Here is a 25282-nt window from a genome sequence, read left to right on the forward strand (position 1 = left end):
AAACTCTCTTCAGTATATACACATACCAGTTAGTCATACTCACTGTCAGGTAAAGATACAGTCTGATGAGTCTGATATTATAAATAAAAATTTAATTTAAAACTTCTCTTTTTATTCAAACAGAAAAAGCTATTTTTAACTGTTAGACGGAAAATGCAAAGTGAGGTAATTCATCTTTTTGACAATAATCTTCCCTTTCAACGGCATCAAATTCTTTGAAAGTCAAGATAATTCCTTGTAAATAAGGCTTCTAACAAATTACAAGTATATAGTAGGTTCTTGTCCATCTTCTTCCAAAGTACTTGGTGCACTATTGCATAGCAACAATTTTTTTTTTCTGCTTCTTCTTTGGTGGAAGTCTGAGAGTCTGAAATCTGCATTGGCTTGGTTGAGCCTGGGAATTTTTCTGGTACCAGGGGTGCAAATATCCATTGTAGAAGTCAGTAGCTGTTAGTGTTTTCTTGAGCATCACTGATCGAACACCAATCCAGTCATCCTAAAGGGCAAAAGGCAAACAGTGAAAATGCAGTGCTGGCAAAACTGGTGGTAAATTTTGACTTATAAAACTTTTAACACACACACAAAAAACAAACAAACAAATCTTTCAACATCCAGGCTGCAAATGGCACTAAATAACATAAATGATGGGCTTTCCTGGTGGCTCAGTGGTAAAGAATCCACCTGCCAATGCAGGAGATGCTGTTCCATCCCTGGGTTGGGAAGATCCCCTGGAGAAGGAAATGGCAACCCACTCCAGTATTCTTGCCTGGGAAATCCCATGGACAGAGGAGCCTGGCAGGCTCTAGTCCATGGGGTTGCAAAAGAGTTGGACACAACTTAGCAACTAAACAACAACAAAGTTACTGAATCATTTTTCATTGTCTGAGCAATAGTAACACCTTGGTAAAACTTCATCACAATCTGATGGACAGTCAGTTGAGTGATGACCCAACCAAAAATGACAAATGATATAAACTATAAACTCAATAAAAGAAGTGTAATAACGTGAAACTAAAGGAAAGTGTACCTTGCAACAAACCAGCAGTATTTGTGACTGTTTGTGGTATATTACTGATCCTGGAATAACAGCTTGTCCTGTTAATTTTGAATCTAAAGAAAGAGAAGGAGGAAAACAGGGATATGAGAGAGAGAATAAATAATTACACAACTTCATAGTGCTTCTTAAAAATCAAAGGAAACATTCTGCAAGACAGTACTAATACTGGAGAGCACACATCTGCTGATGCCCTGACTGTAACCCAAAACTTACAAGAGAGTCATGGTGCTCTGTGTGTATCTTGAACCCAACGGGAACCTTTCCATACACATAAGCAGCTATTAGTCCTTTACTCAGTGTCCCGGAGATCAACCTAAAATGTTGAACCTAGAAGTTTTGACCATTTGGGTGAAATAACTAGTTTGCAGTGGAGAGATATACAAGGAAACTTAGGATCTAAGCTGGGCCCTCTATCCATGACCAAACAAATCTCAATTCCTAGATCCCTGGGTAACTCTGACACCCTCTGAACTACACCAGCTCCCTCTGTGGCTCACATTCCTTCAGTCTACCAGGATGGTAGGACACGAATGGGCCTCTGAATGGACCAGATCATGAAATGCTCCACCCTGGCCTAAGATTCTCACCGAGCTGCCCAGAGATTTTCATTATGATATTCATCAGAATGAAATTAACCTAATCATTCTGCATTCCCTGAAAACCTTAAGAGAGGAAATCACAGAGCTTAATATGGGATAGTAACACTGGTATCTACTTCTCAATTTCTTACAATGGTTAAGAGAGGAAATACATGTGAATGGACACTGCAAAGAATAACATTACAAATGAATGTAAAGTATTACAATTACTGAGCTGAAACAAACTGAAAGAATCCTTATTTTTAGTAAATGTGACTCATGGTAAAACAGACACATTTTCAAACAGACTATACTGAAAACATTTTCCATGACAGCTATTCAAAAGTAAGTACCACTGAGGACTGAATTATCAACTTCTACCAAATCCAGAAGTTTAATGGTATTATCCATCCAGAGTGTCTGCAACGGAATCTGCAAATAAAATGAAAGAAGAATAAAAAAAAAAACACTCAATCCCCAACATTTTTCAATTATTATTTTGTGTTAATCTGGCCTGACTTCTCTCCCAATTACAGTGGAACTGGGAACTCAGTCTCTAAACCTTATGAAACAGAACATAACATGACCCTCTGCATCAGCCCTAGGGATTTACAAGATCTTAAAATTAAACACCATTTTTAATCAATGTATATCTTTATTAATATTTCTAGTTAAAAATCATGCTCATTATAAAAATGCAAGCATTACAACCATTAATGTTAAAAAATTAGAAAATGAATAATTTTCTTAAGCATCACTGATCGAACACCAATCCAGTCATCCTACAAGGCAAAAGAAAAACAGTGAAAATGCAGTGCTGGCAAAACTGGTGGTAAATTTTTGCTTATAAAACTTTTATCACAGGAAAAAAAATTTTTTTCACTAAATCCAGGCTGCAAATGGCACCTAGTAACATAAATGATGAGCAGTTCAGTCTCATCGGGTTTTTCAAGGACTGACTGCAGTTCAGTCCTCGCATTCATAGACAAGGAAAGTGAGGCCCAGAGGTTACCTCCCATCCCGAGAGGTAACCACAGTTAGTAGCCTGATGTGTATGTCCTTGTATTTTTTCTACACATATAATTATCACAAAAATCTAAAACATAGTGTTTGACAAGGATTTTTTTTTTCTACTTAACCATAAACTGGACAAATTTTCATCAGTACACACTTATCTATTTCACTCTTTTATCTGCTGGACAATATTCCATTTTATAAAATGTACCATAATTTATGCAACCAATGCCTTTATGATAGACATTTCATAACATATTACAAAATTACAAAAAAACTTTAAATGTGATAAGTAGCCTGGCATATATATCTTTGAGGACTTTTATATTTCTGGAGAATAGTCTGTTGTTGTTGTTTAATATATTTATTCATTTGGCTGCACTGGGTCTGTAGTTGTAGCATATGAACTCTTAGTTGCGGCATGTGGGAGCTAGTTCCCCGAGCAGGGTTTGAGCCCAGGGCTCCCACTAGACCACCAGGGAAGTCCCAATAGCTGTTTTTTTAAGTGGACCACTTAAAAAACATCAACATTTTACTGTTAAACAATCTTCATAAGAGAAAAACATGACAGTCTATTTCTGTTTATTATTAATGAGCCTAAGGAGTAGTGCATATCTACTTGCACTTGCACATTTTATTTCTTAGGCCTGTTTATGCCCTTTGCTCATTAAAAAAAAAACTGAGTTGTTCATCTCATTAATTCATTAAACACTTTTATATTTTTAGGAAATTAGCTCTTTAGTTCTCAGATGTATTATGAATATTTTTCTAGTTTGTTGACTGTTAATATTGGGTAATTTTTCCCATGCATAAGTTTTTTATTTTATTAAGTTGTATTTATTAGCCTTTTCTCTCATGACTTCATTGGTACATATCATTCTTAAAAAGGCCTATCCACATTTATCAAATATTACAAAATTATCCAACTATGCTTTTTCCCAGTTCTTGTTGGTTTCATTTTGATCCATTTAGATTTTATTCTGGTTTTAAAAGATGAGACTTGAAGGCTCCCTTTCTTTTGGCTAACCAGCCATCCCAACACTATATATTGGATAATCCATCTTGCCTTTCCCCACAGTGAGATGCTACTTTTATTAGACTTTGATTTAAATAGGCTAACAGAAATTAACATACACCAGGAAAATAAGTTCTTTCTAATTTCTGAAGTAAATAAACTAATTTGCAGACTGCAGTTCAGTCCTCTATTTCATAGATGAGGAAAGTGAGGCCCAGAGAAATGCACCCGTTTCCCCACGTTTAGACACAGTTGGTTAATGGCAGAGCCAAGGACCAGAATCTACATTTTCTCATTCTCAGCTCAGGGCTCTTTTCATGGCCACCTCAACAGGACATTTAACTTTCAGAATAAGATAGGCTGTTTCAAAGATGTGAACAGTTAAATCAGAGAATTAAACACATTTGAAGAAAAGTATTCACAACTTTATCTATGTCATATTTTGGTATAATATCCTCTTCTGTAATTTGCTGACTGATTCTTCTTTTACCAGCTTCCAGTAAGTCATGAAATGATTTTCATGTGTGTAACCTTTTCTCTTTCAAAGAACTCTATAAAGACTTCTGAAACACGTTTACTGACTGAAAATCATTTATATTTACAGAGGGCTACAAATACAATATAAGTACAGAATTAGAATATACAGTACTTGTTCTTGGGGAGGTAAAGCTCATCTTGACCTTAGCATCAGAGCACTACAGAAAGGAAAGGGATAGTAAGAATACAGCATTTCTGTGTTCACTATCATTACTGTCAAAATCATACGTTGGCATGGATTTAAATTGACAGTTTATCTCCTTTCATCTTGACAGCTGTGGACCTGCTCATTAATCTCATTTTACAGGTAAAATGCAGAAGCTCAGAGAAGTTAAGAATCTTGTTCTTCATTAATACACAGCAGCTCTAGGAATCAAATTTCACTTTCTGGTTGCAAGATAAGCATTCCTTCTGTTATAGGGAGGAAAGGTCAATTGCAGAAGATAAGCATTATTATGTAGTGTTTAACTGTTTTAACTTTTGGGGGAGCTGTCAAACTGTTCTCTAAAGCAGCTGCCCCATTTTACATTTCCACCAACAATGAATGAGGGTTCCAAATTTCTCCACATCCTCATCAACCCTGATTATGTTTGTTTTTTTTTTTTTAATTACAGCAATTCTAGTAAGTGTGAAGTGGTGTCTCAGTATAGTTTTGATTTGCATTTCCCTAATGACTAATGACATTGACTATCTCTTCATATGCTTAGTGGCCAATTATATATTTTCTTAGGATAAATGTCTATGTAAATCCTTTGCTGATTTTCTTATCACGTTATTAGATCTTTGCTAATAATCTTAACCTTTTTGCTATGAGAGTTCTTTGTTCTTTATATATACTGGTTACTAGACTCTCATCAGATATATGATTTGCACATATTTTCTTTTATTATGTAGGTTGTCTTTTCATTTTCTTGTTAGTGTTCTTTTAAATTTTGAAATCCAATTTCTGTTTTTAGTTTGTTGCTTATTCTTCAGGCATTATATCTAAGAACCACTGCATACTTCAAGGTCATGAAGATATACTAATATATCTTCTTCTAAGAGTTTTCATAGTTTAGCTCTTACATTTAGGTTTCTGATCCATACTGAGCTCATTTTTATATGTAGTGTGAGGTAGGGATCCAAATCCATTTTATTCTGAATATCCAGTTGTCCAAGCACCATGTGGTAAAAAGACTATTCTTTCCCCATCAAATTGTCTTGGAATCCTTATCACAAATCACGTGACCATATATGTATGGGTTTATTTCTAGACTCTCAATTCTATCCCATTGAGCTTTATGTCTATCTTTTTCAGTATCACATTGCCTTGATTTTTGTAGCTTTGTAGTAAGTTGTAAAATCAGGAACTATTAGTCCTTCAATTTTGTTCTTTTTCAAGATTTTCTGTCTATTCTGGACCTCTTGGGATTCCATATGAGTTTTAGGATAAACTTGTCCATTTTTGCAAAGAAGTCAAGTAGGATTTCTATAGGAAATGTGTTGAGTTTGTAGATCAATTTGGGCAACAGTGCCATCTTAACAATATTAAATCTTCTTATTCGCAAACACAGAGGTCTTTCCATTTACTTAGGAATTCCTTGCTGTTTATTAGCTCTGTTTTGGAGGGGGGTTGTTTGCTGCTGCTGCTGCTGCTAAGTCACTTCGGTCGTGTCCGACTCTGTGCAACCCCATAGACAGCAGCCCACCAGGCTCCCCCGTCCCTGGGATTCTCCAGGCAAGAACACTGGAGTGGGTTGCCATTTCCTTCTCCAATGCATGAAAGTGAAAAGTGAAGTCACACTCAGGTGTCTGACTCCCACAACCCCATGGACTGCAGCCTACCAGGCTCCTCTGTCCATGGGATTTTCCAGGCAAAAGTACTGGAGTGGGTTGCCACTGCCTTCTCCGTTGGAGGGCAGAGTCTTTATAATTTTCTATATATAATATTATAGACATAGTTTTACATTGTTCCTTTTTTTTCTTGTCTAATTACTCTGGCTATAACCTCCAGTACAATATTGAATACAAGTGGTGAGTTGTTGTAAGGCAGAAACCAACACAACACTGTAAAGCAATTATCCTCCAATTAAAAACAAAAATTTTTTAAAAAGCAGTGAGAGTGGAGATCTTTATCTTGTTCCTGATCTTAGAGGGAACAATTTCAATCTTCTGCCATTAAATATGATGTTGACTTTGGGTTGTTTTTTTTTGGTAGATATTCTTTACCAGTTTGAGGAAGTTCCTACTTATTCTTAGTCTGTTGAATATTTTTATCATGAAAAGATATTGGATTTTTCAAATGCCTTTTCTATATCTACACAGACAGTTACGTGGTTTTTGTCCTTTATTAATATGGTGTATTACGTTGATTTTTCTATGCTGAACCGACCTTGTATTCCTGGGCTACATTGCACGTAACCAAGGTGTATAATCCTTTTCTACATGTTGTTTGACTCAGTTGGTTAATTCTATCAAGGATTTTTGCCTCTATGTTAATAAGGGCTATTGATCTGTAGTTTTCTTTTTTGGTAAATCTTTATCTGATTTTGCTTACTTGAGTTTTGTATTAGCTGCTCCCTCTGCCTGGAACGCTCTTTTCCTGATCTGGGCATGACTTTCTCCTTATTGTCTTTCAGACCTCAGCTTAAATGTCAGTTCAGAGTGGCCTTCCCCAAACAGATATCCAATCTAAAATAGCCACCAGTGAATCTATCACATTATCTTCCATTAATTTTCACTGAAGAGCTTATCACACTATCTGATATTATCCTTATTTATTTGCTTATTTGTTTTTGCTTTCCCACATCACCTCTAACACCTAGAACAATGCCTGGCACATAATAGGATTTCAATAAATTTTTTTTTAATGAATGAATAATAGTAGGTATCAGATACTGTACTAGATGCTTTATATACAATATGTCATTCTAATTTTCAAATGAACTAACTAAATCTCAGAAGTTAAATAACTTTCTCAAGTCTACAAAGCTAGGAAGTAGCAGAGAGAAGCTGGAATCCAGCTCTGTCTGGTTCTAAAGTCAATGTTCCTTTCCCTAATGCCATTCTATTACAGCGGGAAAAGTACAGGGTTTGAAGTCAGGCAGATCTGACTTCAGTTCAAAACCTGACTCTCACTAACAATGTGACCGTCAGCAACACTCAATAGCCATTCATTGAGCATCTACTTTAAGCCTCAATTTGTCAACTTAAAATGGGATAATACCCATAACATAAGGTTGTAATCCTCACTGAAGAACTGGGCATGTTACAGATATTCAAAGGAGTTCTCCATTTTAACCAACAAAAGTAGTCCATTAAAAACCCCAAACTTGGGACTTCCCTGGTGGTCCAGTGGTTGAGAATCTGCTTGCCAATGCAGGAGACACAGGTTCAATCCCTGGTCCAGGAAGATCCCACACGCTCCAGGGCAACTAGCCCCATGCCCCGTAACTATGGAGCCCACTCTCCAGAGCCCAGGACCTGGGACTACTGAGCCTGAGTGTAGCAACTCCTGAAGTCCACGTGCCCTAGAGCCTATACCATGCAACAAGAGAAGCCACCACAATGAGAAGCCTCAACTGGAGAGGAGACCCTGTTCGCCTCAAGTAAGAAAGCCCATGCACAGCAACAAAGACTCAGTGAAGCCAAAAAATAAACTAAAAAATAAAAAAGTTAAAAAAGATTCTATTAAAAAATGAATGTCGGATATACAAAAGAATTAAAATAGGGACTCAAACAGATATTTGTACATCCACAATCATACCTGCATTATTCACATTAGCTAAAACGTGGAAACAAATGGCCATCAAGAGACGAATGGATAAACAAAACGTGCTACATATATATACAATGGAATGTTATTCAGCCCTAAAAAGAATGACATTTCGATACATGGTACAACATGAATGAAACAACATAATGAAAACATTATGCTAAGTGAGATAAGCCAGGCACAAACGGACACATATTGTATGATTCTACTTATATGAGGTGCCTATGATAGGCATCGGAGAACGCAATGGCACCCCACTCCAGTACTCTTGCCTGGAAAATCCCATGGATGGAGGAGCCTGGTAGGCTGCAGTCCATGGGGTTGCGAAGAGTTGGACACGACTGAGCGACTTCACTTTCACTTTTCACTTTCATGCACTGGAGAAGGAAATGGCAACCCACTCCACTGTTCTTGCCTGGAGAATCCCAGGGACGGGGGAGCCTGGTGGGCTGCCGTCTATGGGGTCACAAAGACAGCACGGACACGACTATGGACATGACTGAAGCGACTTAGCAGCAGCAGCAGCAGCATGATAGGCATATTCACAAACAGAAAGTGGAATAGTGATTACCAGGGATGGCGGGATGGGTAGAATGGGGAGTTGTTATTTAATGGTTATAGAGTTTCAGTTTGAGATGAAGAAAAAGTTCATTTAGAAATTAATTTCAGGGACCTCCCTGGTAGTCCAGTGATTAAAAATCTGCCTGCCAATGCAGGGGACACAGGTTCCATCCCCGGTCCAGGAAGATCCCACACGCTGAGGAGCAGCTGAGCCTGCAAGCCGCAACTACCAAGCTCACATGCTTCAACTACTTTAGTCCGTGCACCTAGAGCCCAAGCTCTACAACGAGAGAAGCCACTGCGATGAGAAGCCCATGCAGTCAAAAATAAAATACTTAATTAAATGAAAAAATGAATTTCAGGATCCTTAGGTTTTGTTTATGAGATTTATTCCTAAATATAAATACTTTAAAAGTGAATTACAACACACACACACATATACACACACAATTAGGTAAAACTGCAATTTGACTTCCAACTTACTATATTTCCAACAGCACGATAAAGTCTGAATATCTGCTCTGAAGTTTGTTCCTCCCATTTTATACAGCTGGTAGCAGCAGAAATCTTAGGGGCTGTGAGAGAAAACCAATGGCAAGAATGAATATCAGGTCAATGACCATAAATTGGTAATTATTGATACAGAATGACAGAGAGAATGATCTGAATGATAGAAAATTCATCATATTATTTTCTCAACTTCTGTATGTTTTACATTTTCCACATATATACACATACATATGTGTATATATATACATACACGTATATACATAATAAATAAAAGTACTAGAAGAAAACATTCCCTGGGTTGGGAAGATTCCCTGGAGGAAAGCATGGCAACCCACTCCAGTATTCTTATCTGGAGAATCCCCATGGACAGATGAACCTAGCAGGCTACAGTCCATGGGGTGGCAAAGAGTTGGACCCAACCGAGTGACTAAGCACAGAAGAAAGCATGGGTAAATTTCTTTATAACGTAGGAACAGAAAAAGTTCTTTTATGATTCAAAGTCCAGAAGCAATTAAAGAATGATAAATGTGACTACATAAAAAACTTTTGTAAGACAAAATGAAATGCCACAAATAAAGCCAGGAGACAAATGACAAACAAGGTATTTGCAATTTATATCACAGTATTTTATATTTACATATATTGAATGAGAGATGTATCTATTTAATAAATATAAGTATTTACATATAAGTATTATATATATATGTGTTACTTATATTTAAATTATATTTAGGAGTACTTTGTATCTATTATATAGATTTATTTCTATCTATTACACAAAGTACTCCTAAAAACTGAGACAAAAGAAACCAAAAATTGGATTGAAAAATGGCAAAAGATATAATAGACTCTTCTCAGAAAAAAAAAAAAATGCAAATAGTCCTTAAACACGAAAAGTTCCTCAACCTTACTCAAGGAGTAATGTGAATTAAAACTACTCCAAGACACAATTTCTTATCTCTTAGATTAGGAGGTAACTATGCATAAAGTTATTCATAGTAGCATTACTGGAAATAGCAAATGATTAAAAATAATCCAAATGTCCACCAATAAGGGGGTCTGTTGATTACACTATAGTTTTTCCAAACAAATGAGAACTATACGGCCATAAAAAACACGAAAACTTCTTATTGATAGATGATCACCAGCATACACTGTAAAGTGAAAAAAAGAAAGAATCAGAAGAGTGTATATTTTAAGCCATCCTTTGTGGAATAAAAAAGAAAAAAAATCAGTTTTAAAGTATGTGTTTTTGCTTATTTTTATAAAGGAAACAACTAACAGGCTAAATCAGAAACTAACAGTTCTAGAGGGAGAGAAACAGGATCCAAGGAGATAGGAATGGGATGGAAGACTTCTCTGTGTAACCTTTCCAAATGCTTTTAACTCTGAATCATGTAAATGTTTCAAATATTCAAAACTAAGATTTGTTGTAAAAAGGAAAAAGGCAACCCTGAAAAATAAAACCAAACTGAAACAAAGAAACTTAACTATATAATCTAATATCAACCTAGATAACAAAGCCACATGGAAAAAATAATTATCTCCAGTAAGTTTTGAACCCAGTACTCTGACTATATACTTTAGAAGGATATATTTTAAAGACCGAAAAAAAAAAAAAAATTGTAGATCTTAACTCTTACTTAGTACTTAAAATTTTTCACAGTAATATTGTTGCGATTTTGAAATTATTTTATGCACGGCAAATAAAAAATGGTACAGAATTGATTTTAAAAGTTTTTTTGTGTGTAAGAGAAAATACAAGAATAATCCTGTACTTTAAAATTTGAATTAGAAACAGTATCAACTCAAATATTTTAAAAAATATATAACACCTAGCCTTTTCTGATACCTCATTTTGGAACACATCATGGTATCAGATGGCTTCTAAATACTGCTCCCCAGCTAAAATGAACAAGGGAGAGATGGCTGATTCCAACATGGGGCACAGAATTTATAAGGTGAGCCTGGGGCATCTTGTGAAAAAACAAGGAAGCACTCAAAAACTATTTTGAGGGTGGGGAGTTATCAAAAGGATGCAGGAGCCAACTTTAAGAGGCTACCATTGGCCAAATTTGGGACAGCTTGAGCAGCACAAAGCATTAGGAATGTGATTAACTATAAAACACAATAAATAAAAATCCACAAATCAAATGATACAAAAATTTACTTGCCATCATAACTGAAGGTGATTATGGTGCCAACTCCCTATTTTAAAAATTGATAATTACAGAAAGAATTAAGAAATTATCCTGCCCTTCTAGGATGAATTAAAATTCACCCCCAATTAATGAGGAAAAGCTCTTTACAGAATAATGCCAACCATTAAATATAAAAGGAACTGGAAAATAACCATTTTGGTTTTCATTGAAATAATTCATTGAAGGAAGGCGCATCAATCCCTGCTGAAATTGTGAAAGGTTGTTGCTGTTTAGTTGCTCATTCACGTTCAACTTGTTGCAACCCCATGTACTGCAGCCTGCCAAGCTCCTCTGTCCACGGAATTTTCCAGGCAAGAATACAGGAGTGGTTTACCATTTTCTCCTCCAGGGGATCTTCCTGACCCAGGGATCGAACCCGTGTCTCTGCATCTCCTGCACTGTAGGCAGATTCTTTACTGCTGAGCCTCTAGGAAACCAGATATCTGCACGGTTATCAAAGTATTACCCCACAGATTACCTGTCATTTGCAAAGGGAGAAACATGGCTGTACAGTAGAAAGATCTGGTGGTCACTATCTCAACCAAGTGATCAAACTTAGCTTCACTAGCTTTGATGCAACCTAGTATTCGACACGCTACAACTGCAGCGACAGAGGCAGAGACTTCCCCACGTGCATGTATGTGCTCAGTCATGTTCAATTCCAGAGACTTCCCCAAGTACATCCTCCAAACAGTTTTAAATTCTGAGTCATGAAAATGTCTCACATATTCAAGAAATAAAATTAAATCACAAGCTAAAATAAAAAGCAACACAAGGTTAAAAACAAACTGAAACAAATATCACTGGAACACAGTATCATCTATGAAATTCTCTTTCCATAACTTTAAGCCTGAATCTAATCAAGTGTTGAGAACTTCTGATTTACAGGAACTTTCAGGGCTAGAAAAACTAAACACTGAACTAAATCCTGAAAGGAAACAGACAACTGGCCTGGTATCTTCAAAAATTAATGACATAGAAAAAAAGCAGTGGAGGAATTACTCTAAAGAAACTAAAGAGACACACAACTCACCGTAACTGGATCCTAGTCTGAAAAAAATACAGCTATAAAATATGTTTTTAGACAGAAAAATTTAAATATGGATTGGCTATGTTCACTTTTCCTAGGAGATGTATGTTAAAATATTGAGGGATGAAAAGTTATAATGCATACGTCCAAATGGTATGTGCTAAGTCGCTTCAGTCATGTCCAACTCTTCGTGACCCTATGGACCACAGCCAACCAGGCTCCTCTGTCCATGGGGCTCTTCAGGCAAGAATACTGGAGTGGGTTGCCATACCCTCCTCCAGGGGATCTTCCCAACCCAGGGATCGAACCCATGTTTTTTCACTTCTCCTACTTTGGCAGGCAGGTTCTTTACCACCAGTGCCACCTGGGAAGACCCCAAATGGTATAGCAGAAATTAAAATATATATACTATATAAACATATACACATATATATGAAGAAAATATGACGAGAGACAGAGACTTTACAAGGTGAACAAACATTAGTAATTGTTGACTCTGGGTTAAACAGGTATTCACTGTCTTTCAACTTACCTTTATGTTTGGTACTTTTCAATAAAAAGAATAGAAGAAATTGTTTTAATCTTTCATAAGGCAACCAGTAACGCTGAAGAAGCTGAAGTTGAACGGTTCTATGAAGACCTACAAGACCTTTTAGAACTAACACCCAAAAAACATGTCCTTTTCATTATAGGGGACTGGAATGCAAAAGTAGGAAGTCAAGAAACACCTGGGGTAACAGGCAAATTTGGCCTTGGAGTATGGAATGAAGCAGGACAAAGGCTAATGGAGTTTTGCCAAGAGAACACACTGGTCATAGCAAACACCCTCTTGCAACAACACAAGAGAAGACTCTACACATGGACATCAGCAGATGGTCAACAGTGAAATCAGACTGATTATATTCTTTGCAGCCAAAGATGGAGAAGCCCTATACAGTCAGCAAAAACAAGACCGGGAGCTGACTGTGGCTCAGATCCTGAAATCCTTATTGCCATATTGCCAAATTCAGACTGAAATTGAAGAAAGTAGGGAAAACCACTAGACCATTCAAGTATGATCTAAATCAAATCCCTTATGATTATACAGTGGAAGTGAGAAATAGATTTAAGGGACTAGATCTGATAGAGTGCCTGATGAACTATGGACTGAGGTTCATGACATTGTACAGGAGACAGGGATCAAGATCATCCCCATGGAAAAGAAATGCAAAAAAGCAAAATGGCTGTATGGGGAGCCCTTACAAATAGCTGTGAAAAGAAGAAGAGTGAAAAGCAAAGGAGAAGGAAAGATATAAGCATCTGAATGCAGAGTTCCAAAGAACAGCAAGAAGAGATAAGAAAGCCTTCCTCAGCGATCAATGCAAAGAAATAGAGGAAAACAACAGAATGGGAAAGACTAGAGATCTCTTCAAGAAAATTAGAGATACCAAGGGAACATTTCATGCAAAGATGGGCTCGATAAAGGACAGAAATGGTATGGACCTAACAGAAGCAGAAGATATTAAGAAGAGGTGGCAAGAATACACAGAAGAACTGTACAAAAAAGATCTTCACAACCCAGATAATCACAATGGTATGATCTAGAGCCAGACATCCTGGAATGTGAAGTCAAGTGGGCCTTAGAAAGCATCACTACGAACAAAGCTAGTGAAGGTGATGGAATTCCAGTTGAGCTATTTCAAATCCTGAAAGATGATGCTATGAAAGTGCTGTACTCAATATGCCAGCAAATTTGGAAAACTCAGCAGTGGCCACAGGACTGGAAAAGGTCAGTTTTCATTCCAATCCCAAAGAAAGGCAATGCCAAAGAATGCTCAAACTACTACACAATTGCACTCATCTCACACGCTAGTAAAGTAATGCCTAAAATTCTCCAAGCCAGGCTTCAGCAATATGTGAACTATAAACTTCCAGATGTTCAAGCTGGTTTTAAACAAGGTAGAGGAACCAGAGATCAAATTGCCAACATCTGCTGGATCATCGAAAAAGCAAGAGAGTTCCAGAAAAACATCTATTTCTGCTTTATTGACTATACCAAAGCCTTTGACTGTGTGGATCACAAGAAACTGTGGAAAATTCTGAAAGAAACAGGAATACCAGACCACCTGACCTGCCTCTTGAGAAACCTATATGCAGGTCAGGAAGCAACAGTTAGAACTGGACATGGAACAACAGACTGGTTCCAAATAGGAAAAGGAGTACGTCAGGGCTGTATATTGTCACCCTGCTTATTTAACTTATATGCAGAGTACATCATGAGAAACGCTGGGCTGGAAGAAGCACAAGCTGGAATCAAGATTGCCGGGAGAAATATCAATAACCTCAGATATGCAGATGACACTGCCCTAATGGCAGAAAGTGAAGAGGAACTAAAAAGCCTCTTGATGAGAGTGAAAGAGGAGAGTGAAAAAGTTGGCTTAAAGCTCAACATTCAGAAAACTAAGATCATGGCATCTGGTCCCATCACTTCATGGCAAATAGATGGGGAAACAGTGGAAACAGTGTCAGACTTTATTTTGGGGGGCTCCAAAATCACTGCAAATGGTGACTGCAGCCATGAAATTAAAAGACGCTTACTCCTTGGAAGGAAAGTTATGACCAACCTAGATAGCATATTCAAAAGCAGAGACATTACTTTGCCAACAAAGGTCCATCTAATCAAGGCTATGGTTTTTCCAGTGGTCGTGTATGGATGTGAGAGTTGGACTATGAAGAAAGCTGAGCACTGAAGAACTGATGCTTTTGAACTGTGGTGTTGGAGAAGACTCTTGAGAGTCCCTTGGACTGCAAGGAGATCCAACCAGTCCATCCTAAAGGAGATCAGTCCTGGGTGTTCATTGGAAGGACTGATACTATAGCTGAAACTCCAATACTTTGGCCACCTCATGCGAAGAGTTGACTCATTGGAAAAGACTCTGATGCTGGGAGGGATTGGGGGCAGGAGGAGAAGGGGACGACAGACGATGAGATGGCTGGATGGCATCACCGACTCAATGGACATGAGTTTGGGTCAACTCTGGGAGTTGGTGATGGACAGGGAGGCCTGGCGTGCTCTAGTCCATGGGGTCGCAAAGAGTCGGACACTGAGAGACTGAACTGAACTGAAGGCTACATGTGAAGAGGGAGAAAGATCCCTTACCGATCATTCTCTGGAAACAGACCTGCCAGTGGTCACTTGATCTTAGTCAAATTAAGGGAAATGTACAGTGAGGAAGTCAGAGGGCTCAGATGCCAATCACGACAAGCAAAACCTCAGGAAATATGTAAGAGTCTGGGCCATCTGCACTTACCATGTGTCACCCCCTCGGCTGGCTGCTGTCTTCCATTATTCAAACTTTCAGGCAAATTTTTCAAAACTGAAATAAGCTTTAAAAAAAAGAGAGAGAAATATATTCAAGATGAAAAGAACAAAAACAGAAATACATTACAACTCAGTACCATGAAATTGGGGTCAGGCAATAAATTGGCTTAAGCCGTGACGAGCCATCTACTTGGTGGGGTCTCAGTGGAGCTCTTGCTTCTCTGCAGGCTACAGGCCACCTATTTCCTTTCTGAGAATGCTGAGCCCTGACCGGCCATTAGAACAGCCTGAGCTCAGCTAACCACACTCCCACTCTATATGAAGGAAAGCTGTGGAGATTTAAACAGAGTGTACTCTGGAGTCACATAGTTCTGGATTCAAATCCCAGTTTCACGGCCTACTAGCTGTGTCTCTGTGGAAAAACTGTTTCACGTGTCTCTGACCTTCAAGGTCATCATCTATAAAACAGTTGAAAAAGGTTTGTTGGAAAGGTAAAAAAAAAAAAAAAGGACATAAGAGCATCTATAATAGTATACAACAACAGTATCTAATACAGTCCTTGGCACACAAGCCAGTGCTCCATAAATGACAGACACTACCATAACAGCATTTCCGAGGGGAGTGCCTAGAATGGAGAGCACCATCTATAAACCAGGGGAGAACGTTTTCCTCTACAGAAAGTTTAGTTCAGATGAAAATCACTAATTGGGTCATTAAGCAGTTACTCAGACAGATTGAATGAAAAAGTCCCAGAGTTCATTTACAGCAAGGGGGTCAGCAGAATTCCAAAACACATGGATGCAGATGACTGGAACATAGGTACAAAAGTGGGAGGAAAGCTGTGACTCACTTAGGAAATGCTCCTGGTCCAGTTTGACAGGGATGAATGGTATGTCCCTGAGACTAAGAGTGAAACTGGAAGAATAGTCTAAAAGCCTCTCCATGGAATGCGGTAGATCATATAAAATCACATATTTCATTCAAAAGCCTTGATTAAGTACCTCCTTTGTGTAAATGTTCAAAGACTTCTAAGCTGATTTTTAGGAAGCCAGGGATAAAAATCATTTTTTTTAAATAAGTCTAAAATTATATATCATAAAAGTGTTCTTTTCATCATAAACACTTTGGAAACAAGCAGGGGGATATTGTGTACCATGTTGGCACCCAGTCTTGACAGCACTGCTTCCAATTCCTTTGAGGTGCTCTTGGGTGGCACAGGAACCGTCTCCTGTTTGAGGATTGGACCTACATCAAACCTACCAAGAAAATCAAAAGCAAATAGTAACATGATCACTGACTATTTCTTAAGATCAATATGTCTATCTACATGACTGTTTACATACCACAAGGATAGTTTTTGTTTATTTTTTAGGCCACATGTATGACTTGTGGGATCTTAGTTCCCTGACCAGGGACTGAACCTGGGCCCCCTGTGGTGGAAGCGCAGAACCCTAACCACTGGACTGCCAGGGAAGTAGTTTAACCATGGCCATGAATATGACTGTTAGCCATCGGCAAGGGAGAAATGTGAGTTTGAAAGAAGGGTGAGCAACATTAGCATGTTACTAATATCGCTTGAGTTTATTATTAACTAGAGAGTTTAAGCCTATTAACTTTTCACCATTTTCTGTGTTTTCATCTGTTTTACTCTTAAGTACCATTTTCTGGTCATATAGGCCATATATGGAGTCAATATTTGAGCTTAACAAAATTAAATTCTAATACAGTCATTTTACTAAACTATTAAAATCCATAAAATTAAAAAAGAAAGAAAGAAGGGAGAGCAAATCTGGCCTATATTTAGATTTTATTTTTTCCCAAAGGAAAAAAGTATCAAGTTGCACATCAGGGATTTAATTAAAACCACAAATAATTCTACCATTAGTAATAAATAGTATGAGAAAGTCTCTATTTATATAATGAAAGCACAAAGCAAAGAATTTATTTTCCAAGGAAGTATAATTAAGGAATTTATAATCATTCCTTTCAATATTTCCTTTCTCAAAGGACAGGAGTTTTGCCTGAATTATAATCAATAGTGATTACAAGTGGGTGCAAATGTATTTGCATTGCCACAAGTCTTGAATTTTATATCAAGCTCTGCAAATATTGGCTATCAACTTCTATTAGAAATATATTTTGTTTTAAATATGTAACTCTCTGGTCTGTTAAACTCTCTTTTACCTATAAGCTTTAGTAAAATGCTTATTATGAAAAGTTACAAACATTCCAAAAACAGAATGAAGAGTCTAAGGAAATCCCCATACACACCATCACTCAGATTTGAGAACTACCAAAGTTTCACAGCTCTTGTTTCATCTGACCCTTCCCTCTTTTTTTTTTTTTTTGGAAGTTAAAGCAAATCCCAGATATTGACTTATTCTTGTGAACTTGTGAATTTTTCTTTTCTCTGAAGACATTAGGTGATAACAGGCAGAGTATTAAGATACTCTCCTGGTACAATTTAAAATAACTGTTTTTTAGATTGTAGGTATGATTTAAGAAATTAAATATTAAAGACAATTATATAACACATTAGTATACAACGTATTACTTCAGATTCCAAAAAAATTTTGACCATAAAAACCAAGGTCAGCAGAAAACCAAGATTGTGACAACCAATATGCAAAAATCCATCTTTCGCTTATAAACGTTATTTACAGAAATCCAGCTGTTAATAACATTATTTCATTAACAAGTATAAAGAGACACTGTGTAAATTCTAAAACACATATGTTTTATGTTACAAACCAGGAAGAAACAGAAGAAAAAAGCATCCTGGAGTTAGAGAAATTAGTGATTAGCACCCACTTATCCACCTCCCCTTTCCCTCAGGCAGAATGACATCAACATTCAAAACTCACAAAAAGTCTCAGGACAAGAAAATATGCTCTACCTTCTGGGTTTAATTTGCATAATCGTTACTCCAGCAATTGTGTCTCCATGCAGGATGGTGTGGATTATAGGGGCTGGACCACGCCACCTCGGAAGGCAACTGGGATGGACATTCAAGATGCCGCTGAGTTAGAAAAGACAGAAATTAGTGTGAAAGTGGGCTTTTTCACCATTTAGTTTACTGCTGCATATATGTGGGCTCAATCGCTTCAGTGTTTCGGACTCTGTGAGACCCCGTGGACTATAGCCCATCAGGCTCCTCTGTCCATGGGATTCTCCACATAAGAATACTGGAGTGGGTTGCTGTGCCCTCCTCCAGGGGATCTTCCCGACCCAGGGATCAAACCTGCAGCTTCTGCACTGCAGGCGAATTCTTTACCGCTGGGCCACCGGGGAAGCCCCTTAGTTTACTGCTACCTAAACTAATATGCTATTTTTCATCATTAAACGTTGCCAGAAAATTTGAAAAACAGTTAAATCTAGTCTCAAACCAACTAAAGCAGGAGTCAGAGCTAAGTACACTCTCTTGCCATAAGAGACCCATGAAACTCAATAACAGAGCAAGAACTATTCATTGTTCCAAAGATGTTCCACAACAGCTTGTGACATCTGGGAGTTTTTAAATAAACATATATAATGTGTTTTCTTACTATATGAGAAGAACCACTCAAACCAGCTGTTCATCTCATGGACAATGTAAAATTATATTTTTAGTCAAATTACATAATTACCCTCAATTTACTAAAATTTTATATAGAGTTCCTAAAACAAGCTTCTTAGATCCCCACTGAATGATTTATTCACCATTGGTGTGTATCCCAATACGCTTTTCACCCATAAATAAGCAATTTTAATAATTTACTAATCTGCCATTAGTTTGGAGAAGGCAATGGCACCCCACTCCCGTACTCTTGCCTGGAAAATGCCATGGATGGAGGAGCCTGGTAGGCTGCAGTCCATGGGGTCTCTAAGAGTCAGACACGACTGAGCGACTTCACTTTGACTTTTCACTTTCATGCATTGGAGAAGGAAATGGCAACCCACTCCACTGTTCTTGCCTGGAGAATCCCAGGGACGGGGAGCCTGTTGGGCTGCCATCTATGGGGTCGCACAGAGTCGGACACGACTGAAGCAACTTAGCAGCAGCAGCAGCAGCAGCAGCCATTAGTTTAATGATGTTTCCATCAGCATGAGTATGCACTTGAGAGTATGTGTGTGTATATATATATCAGTTCAGTTCAGTTCAGTCGCTCAGTCGTGTCCGACTCTTTGCAACCCCATGAATCACAGCACGCCAGGCCTCCCTGTCCATATATATACACGCACATATATACACGTATATATATATAAAGTGAAAGTGAACGTCACTCAGCTGTGTCGGACTCTTTGTAACCACATGGAATACTCCATGGAATTCTCCAAGCCAGAATACTAGAGAGGATAGCTATTCCATTCTCCAGGGGATCTTCCCAACCCAGGGATTGAACCCAGGTCTCCTGCATTGCAGGCAGACTCTTTACCAACTGAGCCACCAGGGAAGCCCCTATATATATGAGCCTCCTATATTCCACTGTTCAGCCCAGTCTCATTCATCCATCAAATATTTACTAAGTACAACTCATGTCCTGGCACTAAGTACTGGGGATATAAGCAATAATGAATCCAACAGGAAGAAAAAAAAAAAGGACTGGATTTTTACTATGAGCAAGATGGAAAACCACCGGAGAACTTTGAGCAGAGTGACATGACTGACTTACACTTTAAAAGGATCGTGAGGTGTTGGGTGGTCAAAGACTGAGAGGGCCCAAGACAGAAGTGAAGACCACTTAGGAGGTTATGCAGTACAAGAGCCAAGAGTGGTGGCCACAGAAGTGATGAGAGGCCGTCATTCTAGGCAGATTTCAAAGGCAGAGCTGACAGAACTTCCCGACGAATTGAATGTGTGGTGTGAGATAAGGAATTAACAATAATGCCGAGGTTTTGGGTCTTGAAGGCTGGAGTTGCCATGTGCTGAAATGAAGATTTTGGGAAGGATCAGGCTTTGGGGCGAAAGGTTCAGGATATCTTAAGTGTAAGGTGCCTCTCAGACATCCAGCAGAGCTGCAGAGAAGGCAGTGTGTACCAGGGGCCTCGAGTTCAGACAGAGATCTGAATTGGAGGGACAAATTTAGGAACTGTCGGCATATATACAGAACTTAAATGAGGGTGGGTGAGAGCCCATAGACAGTGATAAAGGGCATCATACATTATAATACTTCATGCCAGTAATGTTAATTAATCTTCCCATGTGACTTGAAATGTCAGTATGAGAACTGACATGTAAGACAATTTAGATTACTATGGCATGTTTTTCATTTTCAGCTGTGCATTTGACTTGGCTTTTTTTGCCATTTGGCTTTGTGCAAATATTGAAATCTCAATGACTGCATACTTCATCATTGAGATGGACACAACTGAGCAACTGAACTGAACTGGAAATGGAATGGACTGGTTCCAAATCGGGAAAGGAGTATGACAAGGCTATATGTTGTCACCCTGCTTATTTAACTTATATGCAGAGTACACCATGAGAAATGCCAGGCTGGATGAAGCACAAACTGGAATCAAGACTGCCAGGAGAAATATCAATAAGCTGATAAGCAGAAGACACCACCTTCATGGCAGAAAGCGAAGAACTAAAGAGCCTCTTGATGAAAGCGAAAGAAGAGAGTGAAAAAGTTGGCTTAAAACTCAACATTCAAAAAACGAAGATCAGGATATCCAGTCCTATCACTTCATGGCAAATAGATGGGGAAACAATGGAAACAGAGACAGACTTTATTTTGGGGAGCTCCAAAATCACTGCATGGTGACTGCAGCCATGAAATTCAAAGATGCCTGCTCCTTGGAAAAAAAGCTATGACCAACCTAGACAGCATATTAAAAAGCAGAGACATTACCTTGCCAACAAAGGTCTGTCTAGTCAAAGCTATGGCTTTTCCAGCAGTCACGTATATATGTGAGAGCTGGACCATAAAGAAAGCTGAGCACTGAAGAATTGATGCTTCTTTGAACTGTGGTGTTGGAGAAGACTCTTCAGAGTCCCTTGGACTGAAAGGAGATCCAACCAGTCCATCCTAAAGGAAATCAGTCCTGAATATTCATTGGAAGGACTGATGCTGAAACTGAAGCTCCAATACTTGGCCACCTGATGCAAAGTATTGCAAAGAACTGACTCACTGGAAAAAAAAACCCTGATGCTAGGAAGGATTGAAGAGGGGAGGAGAAGGGGACGACAGAGGATGAGATGGTTGGATGGCATCACTGACTCAGACATGAGTCTGAGCAAACTCTGGGAGACAGTGAAGGACAGGGAAGCCTAGTGTGCTGGAGTCCATGGGGTTGCAAAGAGTTGGACATGACTGAGCGACTGAACTGAACTGATCAAATTACTGTGCAGTGTATCTTAAAAATATGGGAACACAGAGAGGATTTCAGGGGTGTTTGGAGCCAGTGCTTACTGACTCATGAAACCAATCATAGCATCTCCTCCAGTGTTAGCTGAATAATGGATCTCCAAGGATGTTTATGTCCTAATCCCCAGAACCTGTGAATATGTTACCTTACACATTTTGTAGATACAGTTAAGGTAAAGACCTCGAGATAGAGAGATTATCCTGGATTATCCAGTGGGTCCAATCTAATCACATGAATTCTTAAAAGCAGGGAACCTTCCCTAGCTGAAGGTCAGAAAGTGATAATGGAATGGAGAGATGTGAAGTGAAAAAGACTTGATCTTCCATCGCTGGCTTTGAAGATAGAGGAAGGGCACCACGGGCCAAAGAAAGTTGGTGGCCTCTAGAAGCTGGAAGGGGCAAAGGAGTGGATTCTCCGCTAGAGATTCCAGAAAAGAATGAAGCCCTGCTAACACTCTGATTTTAACCTCCTGAGCCATAGGTAGACTCCCAACCTACAGAACTACAAGGCAATAAACTTGTGTCGTTTTGAGCCACAAAACAAAACAATTCAGGCCACTAATGAAATCTTGTACTTTATAAGAAAATACTGAACCAAGCAGAATTAGAGTCCAAGTCACACTGTACTGCACTTTAGATACCAGGTCCAGTATATAAAGGCCAAGGTCTGTGCACTGTATTTCCTTACAAATAAAACTTACTAGGGAAATTTAAGAATAAAAGCCTCACTCAACAGTCGGCCAAATGATGCTACCACGCCAACATCGTATTCTCCAGATCCCACATCTGGCCACTCATACACTGGAAGCTGAGACTGGACAGCATATTGCTTCACTGGCAGTCCTTTTGGTGATGGGGAGGGCACTGTGACCACCTCCAACTTCTCAATTAACTCTTCCTCTTTGTTTTCCCTAAGGTGGAAAGATTAGAAGAAAATATGACAGGGTTAAGACAATGACGGAATGTTAAACTACTTCATACATTTCTAAGGCATTTTTCTGATTAATTCACGAAGCACTCAAGGGTAAATGTTAAAACTAGTGCAACTGAGAGACTAAAGTTTGGTTTATTTATTTAATTTTAATTGTTTAAATTCAAAGAGCCGCAAGTGGCTACTGGCTACTGTTCGGACTGTTACGGTTCTAGAAATTTCCTGTGCACACTGAAACACATACAATAGACATTTTACACAACTGGAATATTATATATACTGTCCTGCATTTTGTTTTTTTCTCTAACACTGTATGATATTATGTGAGTCTTTTTTAAAAAAATGGTTAAGCATACATTTGCTTATGTATGCATCAAACATTTCTAGAATAAGAAATTGAAGAGAAGAATTGGGAACTGAAGAGAACGAGAAGGAAGGAACTGACTTTTCATTGTGTGTCTTCTAAATTTTTTGAATTTTCTTTTTTTACTATAACATTATTCAAACAATATTTTAAAAATATATGTATGTATGTATATATATATATTTCTATGTACATACACACACACCCCATGGGCATCATTCCATGACACTGTATGTAGCACCACCTGCTGCATAGTATTCCAGTGCCAGGGGCTGTTCATTTACTCGGCAGGTATTGCATCAAATGTTAAGGAGTTATGAGAAAAGAAATAGACAGGAGGGCCCAGAACAGAAAGTGCAGGAGTACTGGGGCCGCCAAGTGAAGCACCAGCAGAAGCATCAGGACACATGCAGTGAGAGCCGCAGGAGACCACACAAGGAAAGCGGCATGCAGAGAGTGCGTTACAGACAGTGTCCAAAGGGAGCACGTGTGAAGGGAGTGTGTCAGGGTGTGTTACAGAGCGGAGTGTGTGGACCGGGAATACAAGGGCATCCGTGAAGGAGTCAACGTGAGGGTCTGCTGGGAAGTACTTGCAGGGAAGACGTGATGGAGGGAGATGACAGAACTGAGTCTGGGGTGCATGGGGAAAACAAGGAATGGGGAAACAAAACATGCAGACTAGGGGAAAGGAGGCAAAGCAGTGTATATGGGGACAGCCACCACATACCATGGACCTTCCGGACAGGCTAGATCTCAAATAATTCTCCCCCCTAGGAATCACAATTTGTTGAATTTTAGAAATACTAAATGTAGGGAATTTCCTGGCGGTCCAGTGGTTGGGACTCCACACTTCCACTTATGGGAGCCCAGGCTTGATTCCTGGCCAGGGAAGTAGGATCCCCCTGCGGAATAAATATTAAATGTATACCTAAGAGTTCTGGTTTATAAATTTATTCATTGGAAAAGCAGTTCGCTTTTGGACTATGTCTTCGTTTCAGTCCCAGAAAACTGGATCCGGTTGTATACAGGGAGGAGATGGGTAGTCAAAGTGTAAGGCAAGCGTGTGCAGAGAGATGCCTGTGTCTAGTAAGAAGCCCAAAGGATTAGAGGGTACAAATCATATTGAGTAGGAGTAGGAGCGAGTGGAAAGGGGAGGTCTTTGAATTCGGACCCCATCTTAGTCCCAGCCTGCTCAGCTGATGACCTTGGGCAATCTCTTAACCTCTCTGGGTCACGGTTTCCATGCAAAGGGGGCAGGGAGGTGGTGGGACAAGACAGGTGATGCAGGTAAAGCAGGCAGCAAGGTCTCGACACCAGGGAGTGCCATGTAGAGCTCAGAGCGCGTTAAGAGTCGGGGGCGTGTAGATCGGCTGGGCGGGACCAGGCGGGCACCCAAGGACTGCCAAGGGGGGCGGCGCACCTTCCGGGCGCCCGAGACGCCGGGATCTGGGCTCACGCTCCTCCCGCTCATCTGCTTTTCCCGACGAGAAGCCCAAATCCTCGAGGCCGGCCGCAGAGTTTCCACAGCTGCGCCCTCAACACCCGGGCCTCCCAATCCCCGGCCCCGGTACCTGGCGGCGTGCAGCGCCCGCAGCGTTTCGCGGGCGAACTGGTCATTGCCGAAAAAGAGCACCCTCCAAGGCGGCTTCTCGCGGACTCGAGCGCCCTGGCCGTCCTCCCAGCCAGGGGACGCGCTCAGCCTGGCCAGCGCTCGCCAGCGTGGGTTCGGCCTCCGGCCCGCGCCGCCCCCGACTGGCAGGTGCCCGCAGCAGCACCGCAGCAGCACCCTCATCTCTTCCGCGGGCGGCCTACCCTGCGCAGGCGCGTAGCCGTGCGGGAGCCGGCGCCAGGCCGGAGGGGCGGGGCCGGGCAGGAAACTCGTCCCGCGAGGCCTTTCCGCGACTGGGGCGTGGCTTGCCTGATTGGAGGCGTGCCCCATCAGTGTTGGAGCTGGAAAAGGAATTTGCAGGTTCAGAAGTGCTCGTGACTTTTGTTGCATTTGTTTGCACGATTTAGCCAATCTCCCCAAACAGCTCTTTTTAGAAACAAATCATACATGTTTTCTGATGACGAAATCTC

The 25282-nt window shown here is 39.6% G+C and overlaps 1 protein-coding gene across 1 annotated transcript; it reads right to left on the minus strand.

Moving 5' to 3' along the window:
- Positions 1-77: 77 nt before the first annotated feature.
- Positions 78-25026, minus strand: MTFMT (mitochondrial methionyl-tRNA formyltransferase). The gene is made up of 9 exons (XM_061430083.1): positions 24775-25026; positions 22610-22819; positions 18455-18577; positions 16712-16814; positions 15548-15623; positions 9000-9091; positions 1989-2067; positions 1028-1110; positions 78-496 (listed from the first exon to the last, which is right to left on the minus strand). Exons 1-9 carry the CDS (start codon positions 24993-24995, stop codon positions 311-313), a joined length of 1173 nt encoding a protein of 390 aa, XP_061286067.1. The 5' UTR covers positions 24996-25026; the 3' UTR covers positions 78-310.
- Between the last annotated feature and the right edge of the window lie 256 nt (positions 25027-25282).

Source organism: Bos javanicus, chromosome 10 (assembly GCF_032452875.1).
Source record: "Bos javanicus breed banteng chromosome 10, ARS-OSU_banteng_1.0, whole genome shotgun sequence".
NCBI lineage: Eukaryota > Metazoa > Chordata > Mammalia > Artiodactyla > Bovidae > Bos > Bos javanicus.

What these genes read in the sequence shown, in the direction of transcription:
- MTFMT (XM_061430083.1), bottom strand. Translation starts at nt 24,995, where the DNA reads ATGAGGGTGCTGCTGCGGTGCTGCTGCGGGCACCTGCCAGTCGGGGGC. An exon ending in CAAGACTGGGTGCCAACATG is followed by an intron (nt 15,624 to 16,711) that starts GTACACAATATC and finishes TTTTTTTTAAAG; the next exon opens with CTTATTTCAGTTTTGAAAAA. An exon ending in TGATAATTCAGTCCTCAGTG is followed by an intron (nt 1,111 to 1,988) that starts GTACTTACTTTT and finishes CTCTTTCTTTAG; the next exon opens with ATTCAAAATTAACAGGACAA.